General features: G+C 37.5%; 1 protein-coding gene across 1 annotated transcript in view; it reads left to right on the plus strand.

The window, feature by feature from the left end:
* Positions 1 to 8,729, plus strand: part of Glyp (glycogen phosphorylase) — a 31,288-nt gene that overhangs the window by 21,423 nt on the left and 1,136 nt on the right. The window contains exons 7-8 of the mRNA XM_085957773.1: positions 5,036 to 5,825; positions 7,475 to 7,821. Coding sequence (XP_085813899.1) covers positions 5,036 to 5,825; positions 7,475 to 7,821 — 1,137 coding nt within the window. The remainder of the gene's footprint in view (positions 1 to 5,035; positions 5,826 to 7,474; positions 7,822 to 8,729) is intronic.

Consider the following 8,729-nt stretch of genomic DNA (forward strand, 5'->3'; position numbering starts at 1 on the left):
ATCGCTGCCTGCGTAAAAATGTTCGGCTATTTCTGTCAAATTGTTCTGTCATTGAATTGCATCGAATAATATCGTTTGTCAATATCTAAAAATGGCATTTTATCAATAATAAATAATACTTACACATGAAAAGTTATCCCATCTTTCTTGGAGTGTTTAGTAGAATTTTTTTTACAATTTTTAACTAGGCACATTGGCATTTTGTAACACAATAATAACGGCGGTGTCGAAATGTAACGGACGCGAACGGCAATTAGTTCGATATTTTGTATGGGCAGACCCAGTGGTGTCGCCAGACCGCTTGCAAGCGGAATGTTCATTTGAGCGAAGGATACCGATATTAAAATATGAATTTCGCCATCCGGCAGACCCGACACAAAGTGAGTGTCATTTTAATTTCCACATGATTCGTCCATATAAATGTCATTGGTTATCATCATCATCATCAATTAGGATCAATCCACTGCTGGATGAAGGGTTCCGCAACCTGATTCTACTACTAGCAGTTAAACGAATTTGTAATACTATACTTATTTATATCATCCTTATCAACATCGACCTGAACCAATCCACTGCTGGATTAAGGCCTCCCTAGCCTGATTCTATACCTTTCTGTAGTTTAATTACTGTATTTATCAAAATCGGTGATATTATATTTATCTACATATTTATATTGTCATTATCATCATCGACCTGAACTAATCCACTGCTGGATAAAGCCCTCCCTAGCCTGATTCTACTCCTTTCTGTCTTTTGAATTGCTGTATTTATCAAAATCGGTGAAATTATATTTATCTACATATTCATATCGTTATCATCATCATCAACTAGGATCAATCCACTGCTGGATGAAGGGTTCTCTAGCCTGATTATATTCCTTTCTGTCATTTGAATTGCTGTATTTATCAAAATCGGTAATATTATATTTATCTACATATTAATATCGTCATCATCACCATCGACCTGATCCAATCCACTGCTGGATAAAGGCCTCCCTACCCATATTCTACTCATTTCTGTCATTTGAATTGCTGTATTTATCAAAATTGGTGATATTATATTTATCTACATACTCATATCGTTATCATCATCATCAACAACTAGGATCAATCCACTGCTGGATGAAGGATTCCGCAACCTCATTCTACTATTATTAGCGAAATGTCAAACTGTCTGACGTGAATAAAAAACCCATCCCGAAGAGAAAACTATGGCGCCATCTATGCATACTTATCAATTATATTAAAATCCAACACCGCCAAGCCGTCTGCAAGACCTAGCGAGACAGACTGGCGAGAGCCAGCTGGCTCAGCTAGTATAATATAATATTGTAGGTATATAATTTGATCAAATTCAATTACACAAAAAACGTTGTTTATGGAATTACCTTCACTTATTATAATATAAAAAAGTTCCACTAGATATTTTATAGCGAATTTACAATCTGCTCGTAAACTCGCCCAGTGTCATCATCGAACAAGCTAACAAGCAGATTATAAACAATCTACCGAGAAAAGTTGACAGCCGGTAGAGCGCAGTAGAGCGATGGTAGCGACGTCCCGGTAAAAAAACTCATTTTGACATTTACCGTTTTGAAATGGAAACACTATTCGGCAAGCATTTTACTTTCATTTACATTCCATTTCATAGCGCTAAAGCCCGATAAAAGTAAACAACAATACAATATTATGATTTCAACTCGCTACCTTGTATATATTATCTATACTTTTTTGCGTATATTATCTATTGTCTATGATCTGCAACTACGTTCTGTCAAAATAGTCGCTGGCTTGTGGCTTTTCAGCGAATGGAAAGTTTTGTGTGTCATCATCACAATCGCAGTAGCTGAATCACCCGCTTTTAAATTCGTCAACAAACACCTTGTAAAGTAGTTCAATGTCAATAATTTTGATAATAAAACTTCATTCATTCTTGCCACCCGATATAAATGTACCGAATTTGACACGTATTTTTGGTATATAGACTCTCCACGATACTTTTTAATTTTTTATTTTATTTTTCTCATTACTTTTGAATATATATTTACCGATTAATAAACTTTTCTAGCTATTTTTCGATAACAACTTTACCTAGAGACATCACCTTAATTATTCAATCCATCATACCTTAGCCTTGTATTTCCACCGTAACTTATAAAACAATAATTATAATGAATTTAAGTAAGTGGGGCGACGATAACTAGGCAGATTTTGTAAAAAAAATGACAACGTTTGACATCTCAGTTTCACAACAGCGGCCATGTCGTTTGAAGAATGACTGTTTACTACAAAATGGATTTGTTTATTATTGTATACACACATTTTTGAAGTTAAACTTTTTTAGGCGCGTTTGGAAAATCAGATCAGTGTATTTTTGGCGTGTGACATATAAGTAACACATAATTTATTATTTCACACAAAAAAACACACTCAATTGGATTCGAACCAACGATTGTTCGGTTATCAGCCGAACGCACTGCCTTTACGCCACAGTATGATACTCCAATCGTGACGATTATACGGTATAATATTATAGTTTAGAATTGTTCCGTTGCCTAGGCAGCGAATTTATTATGCAGTATAATATTATAGTTTAGAATTGTTCCGTTGCTAGGCAGCGAATTTATTTTTGTCGGCCATTTGCATTTCCTTACGTAAACAAACTATTAAACGTCATAGTGGCAGTTGTTACTTTAAAAATAAAAACAATGATAAATAATTATATAATTTAGTAATATAAGTGTATGGAAATAAACCAACGGCGTTCCAATAAGCGATCCTTTTTCTTGAGTGTGTAATTTAACAAGATAATTAAGAGCTAGTCGAAGAATCTATGTTATCACAAGTTTTGTTTTTGTTTTGTTACGCCAAAGAAGTATAACTTCTAACGCGCGTATGTAAATACGCACACCGATTTTTTTTTAAAAGTCTCATAGATGGCAATACAGACTAAATTTGACTACGATCTTTTTTGAAAAACATTCATATTGTCGTTAAAACGAAAAACGCAAAAACACAAGTGTCACTTAACTGGTTACTGCATAACACCATCCATATATAATATGGCTTTGGCCAGTAACAGACTATTTCACTGAAATTAATATCTTTCATTTTAGAATATTTAATAAATCCTTAAACGGCGTAGTAGTGTATATTCTATAAAACAGTGGTTTCCAAATTTTATGTTACTACGCCTCCCTTTTAAAAAAATCTAATCTTGGCGCCTCCCCCCCGTTATTTCATTAAATAAAACAGACACCTTTTTAAATAGCCAACAATGTACTAAGTAATACAAAAATGAAAAAAAAAACTTTATTATAAAAATAAACAAAGTTTTACTACTTATATTATATTCATTTTTAAATTTATTTATTTTTCATGCGATGGATGTGCGTGTTTATTAGCACAAAGTGGTCTTTTTCTACTAAACAGGATCGATATTTGGATTTCATTGCAGGTAATGCAGTAAATCCCGTTTCGGATAAATATGATGTTACGATTAAATGGTAGCAGTACTTTACTTACAACTTGCATTACTTTTATTGACAAAGTATTATATTATTCTTCACTTCGGTTCAACCAAAATAATTGAACTAGGGTTTTTGTTTCAATGAATTATCGCACCATAATTCTATTATTTTTTTCCTTTTCAATAGTAGTCAATCCAAACTTGTCATCGTTCATTGACAAATGGATTCTATCATGGGCCCCATATCCTGAAGCAGGCCCCCAGGCCAGGATCTTTGGCTGGCCCACCTACCTATCGCTGAGGTTAAGGGCGGTATGATGCTTTAAAGTAGTGTTTCCTAAATTATACACGGGAGTTATCATTTAAGTATTGCAATCATCATATAGATATCACATCAAATTGCAACGCACAACCACTTATTTAAAATATGTAATAGTAGCTCCGGCAACTTTTTTCAACTATTAGAGTAAATGTCTAATGTGTGTTATGCCCGGGCCCCAGGCACTTCATAAACTATGCATTTGCAAACTGAAAACCTGTAGCTACATTTGTGTTAAACTTTTCACGCCTCCCTTTGTAACACTCCGCGCCTCCCAGTTTGGAAATCGCTGCTATATAATATGTCTTTCATAAAAGTTAATAAATAGCACATTATCTTTTATCAAAGATTAGTCTATGATATGCTATGGTATTAGCCTATGTTCCCAACTTTTTTACATCGGCTGACTGGTAAAATATAAGGGAGATATTTCAGGGATTCTTAATTAAATATATAAAACTATTATTAATATAGTATTTTGTTTATTAGTTTTTAAATCTTATATTTTAACAGATATTATGTATATTATGTACCTATACCTAATGTACCTATAAGACATTCTGACTGCAAAATGCGAATACAAAATAAATCAGAAACCGATCAGTCAATTGTTAATACTTAATAGTACCTACCGAAATTTGAGAAAGGTAGTCAAATAAAAGTGCAAAATCTGCTGCTGCCTCTTTGCAAGAATAGTTGATAACTGTGGCTTCAGTGTTGATTTGAAGAGACGAAACGCTGCATTGACATTCATTCGTTTTTCTGTTTCTGTTTTTTTTACTTACGTACCCACAGGTTGAGAACCTGTAATCTATACACTATAGAGAAACCGTCTTAAATATCAATGCGCGCAAGAAGTAACCGGTGCTACTTCATTAATTCTCTATGGGTTCTATCACTGAGACTTTGTTTAGATCGCACCTATTGTATTGCCCTGTCTCACCTTGACATCCCTCCCACTAATGTGTATAATTCAAATGTCTTTCTCTTTCATTTACAGTATTTTAAATTTCATATATTAAATATCAGATGTCAAAACAAATATGAAATCTACTTTGGATAATATAAATACATTATCAATTTTTAAGCAGTGATAAAAGATACAATGGCTCGTTATCAGTTTGACTTTGTGAACCTATTTATTGCTTTCATATGAGTATGTTATCTAAGATTTCCGGAAAAACCTTTTAACAAGTCTCCGCCGGGTGAATATAAACGCTAAAAATTGCTTTTTTTGATCGACGGCAGGTGGCGGCCAAGTGGCCAGGCGACATGGATCGCATGCGGCGCATGTCCCTCATCGAGGAGGATGGGGAGAAGCGGGTGAACATGGCGCATCTGGCGCTGGTAGGGTCGCATGCGGTGAACGGGGTGGCCGCGCTCCACTCGGAGATCATCAAGGCGGACCTCTTCCGTGACTTCTACCAGATGAACCCAGAGAAGTTCCAGAATAAGACAAACGGCATCACGCCCCGCCGCTGGCTGCTGCTGTGCAACCCCGGCCTGGCCGACCTCATCTGCGACAAGATCGGCGAGGACTGGGCCGTGCATCTGGATCAGCTGGCCGGCCTCAAGAAGTTCGCCCGCGACCCCAACTTCCAGCGCGCTGTCATGAAGGTCAAACAGGAGAACAAGTTGCGACTGGCCGAGCTGCTAGAGAATGACTACGGAGTGAGGGTGAACCCGGCTTCCATGTTTGACATCCAGGTTAAGAGGATCCATGAGTACAAGCGCCAGCTGATGAACTGCATGCACATCATCACCATGTACAACCGCATCAAGGCGGACCCTGCCGCGCCTGTCACGCCCCGAACTGTCATGATCGGGGGCAAGGCCGCACCCGGTTATCATACAGCCAAGCAGATCATCCGTCTCATCTGCTCAGTAGCGCGAATGGTGAACTCCGACCCCATTGTGGGCGACCGTCTCAAAGTGGTCTTTCTGGAGAACTACCGCGTCACCCTGGCCGAGAAGATCATCCCCGCCGCGGATCTGTCTCAGCAGATCTCCACGGCCGGCACGGAGGCTTCTGGCACAGGTCTCTATCTTCTTTTTTTCCCTTCCTCTCTCTCTCAGATGAAATATATGAATGAGCAGTATCGCCTCTCGTCCAACTTTCTATCCGAATCGGGCCCGCCCTGAGCTTGTTAGTGTCCAGTCGGACTAGATAAAAAAAGCATGTGTCATGTGCACAAATGGTAGAAGTGAAACTTCTATAAAGTGGGCAGGTCACATAAACAAATATAATGAAATAAAAAATGGCGAACAGATGCGACAAGTGAATTTTTTTGTTTTGCACTCCATTCTTGAATGCCATAGTAAATTGCATATTGTTTTAATGCAATCGGTATTTTCAATGAAAAGAAAATAAGTACTTGAAAAATGTTTCACTTCAATAATATCAGTCATGACATGACATGCATTGTATTGTTCTTTCTAAGTATTTCTGCAAAATTTGTAGTAGATACCTGTACCTGTTGTCTGGGCTTTTTTTCTTAACCAAAATCGACAGATTTTTTTACCATCCAGTTTTTATCCAAAATCAAGTCAAGAGATTTTTTTGGTTTTCCTGTATATATTTTTTTTTCAATAATTAAAAACGCTGGATCTGACCACTCGACCGCTCAATTTTGTTCATGTGTTGCGAATATCAATTATTCTGTACTAGGTGGAAAGCCAATTTGAGGAATTGCGACAATAATCTATTTTAACCTTTTAGAAGCCCAGCTGAAAGTACTAGGTATACTCTCCAGGGCCCAGGAATTAAATATATTATAAAAAAAATTTCAATATCGGTGAAAAGTTAAGTTTCATGCACTTACATATACGAGACCTCAATTATTGAAGTTCGGCGAAAAAGTTTTTCATACACAATTTCGTAAAAATGTCTTCAGATATGGTAGGGCTGTCACATCAGTGCATTTACAAAAATTAGTTTTAAAAAAAAAAGTATTTTTGAAAATAAATTTTATAGTATCTTTGTAAAATGTCAACATTTATTATACGGATAGCACTAAATTACACTTAACACATTAAAATCATAAAAAAATTCTTGTGTATGGAAAATTTCAAAGCACGGTTCAAAACAGTGCGCGCAGCTCGAACATATACGATTTCCACTCAAGTGGATTCCGATGTGGTATGTTGACTTTCATCGACTTCTAAAATATTTGGTTAGTGGGTAAATGCTGAGTACCTCCGCTACATTGAAGTACATTGGAATGTGGATATATGTGTAACTCTCAGACATATACATGTTCCAATGTACTTCCGTGTAGCGGAGGTACTCATTATCAGGCTACTGATGATTTTATTTGTAGCTATTCAATCTCTGCAGAAGGCCCATACGTATTTTCAGGCTTGACATGAAAATGTGAACATGAACATGAATCATGAAAATTACAAATTATAGTACATTTGGCAATGTACTATAATTTGTACTACAATGTACAATGACAATATCGATTTTTTAATTTTATTATTTTTATTCACAACTGAATTGTAAATTGGTAAGTGAGATTTTTTGAATCATTTGAAATTCATCATTATGGTGAATCAAATTTATTAGGTAATGAGCTCTGAAATTTTGTTTTAGAATTTTTCCTAATAGGTTTGGTTTCCGAGGTTGTACAGAACCGTGAATATATCTCTGAATATGTTTTTTTAAATCACCTTTTGATATGGCAGGCAATATGAAGTTCATGCTGAACGGCGCCCTGACGGTCGGCACTCTGGACGGAGCGAACGTGGAGATGGCCGAGGAGATGGGTGAGGAGAACATGTTCATCTTCGGCATGACAGTAGAGGAGGTGGAGGCGCTCAAGCGGAAGGGCTACGACGCATACAGCTACTACAATGGTAACGCAGAGATTCGTCAATGCGTAGACCAGATTCAGAACGGCTTCTTCAGTCCCGGAAACCCTGATCAGTTCCGCGACCTCGCCGACATCATCCTGAAGTACGACCGCTTCCTTCTCCTGGCTGACTTTGAAGCATATCTCAAGATCCAGGATCACCTCAGCAAAGTCTATCAGGTCACTTCATTTATTTCATCCTTAATATTCGTTTTAGTAAAACGATAGAGTACAGCGGTCACGGCACCCTCAAAAAAATACTTTCCATTTGCCGAGAAAGGCGAACCCATCATTTACCATTCAACTTTTCAAATGGTGATGATACAAAACATGCCTGCCCTCGTTTCTCTCAGATCTCAAAAAAGATACTGTAAACTCGTTCATATTACCTTGCTAGAACAGTATTGAAACCCTTAGACACATTATTTAATATTACATATTTTTTTTATTGAGTTACCATTTACATTACTTGATAAAATTCCGTCTTACAATAATATGATTATTGTGTACAATGAATTGAGGCACGTATATTCCATGGACACCGTGTGGAATAAAATTAATGACTAAATTTTAACCTTAAGGGCTTGCGCAGACAGAGAGCGGTCAGGCGGTCTGCGTTCCGCGTTCGGAGTTCGGCGTTCTTTGTACTGTATGGGTACACAGCCGGCGGTCAGACCGCGCCGGTCAATTGGAACGCTAGCGTTCTAGAGTTCTATTCCCGGAATTACAAAGAACGCCATACCTCCCGTCCAGTCCCGTCATAGGAATTTGAGCAGTCAAACAACATAGAGCGAAACCACACGGGGGAGTGAGTACGCAACAGCGGTGCTTTCTCACTTCCACTCGCAGTCGGAATATAGCGGTCTCGCATTATGCAGCGCCTGTGTCACTACAACGTTTGTATACAAATGGAACGCACATTGTTGACCGCCACCTGTCTGCTGTCCCTGAACGCTAGCGGTCAACGGTCGGTTGAACGCAGAACTCCGACCGCTCTCTGTCTGCGCAAGCCCTAAAACACTAATATCATCAATAAACAAAGAATCAAGAAATATGTATCAATATTTTTCCAGTGAATAGTAACTATG

Source organism: Rhyacophila brunnea, unplaced genomic scaffold, assembly GCF_057557595.1.
Source record: "Rhyacophila brunnea isolate RB1 unplaced genomic scaffold, BYU_Rbru_1.0 scaffold_11, whole genome shotgun sequence".
NCBI classification, from domain to species: domain Eukaryota; kingdom Metazoa; phylum Arthropoda; class Insecta; order Trichoptera; family Rhyacophilidae; genus Rhyacophila; species Rhyacophila brunnea.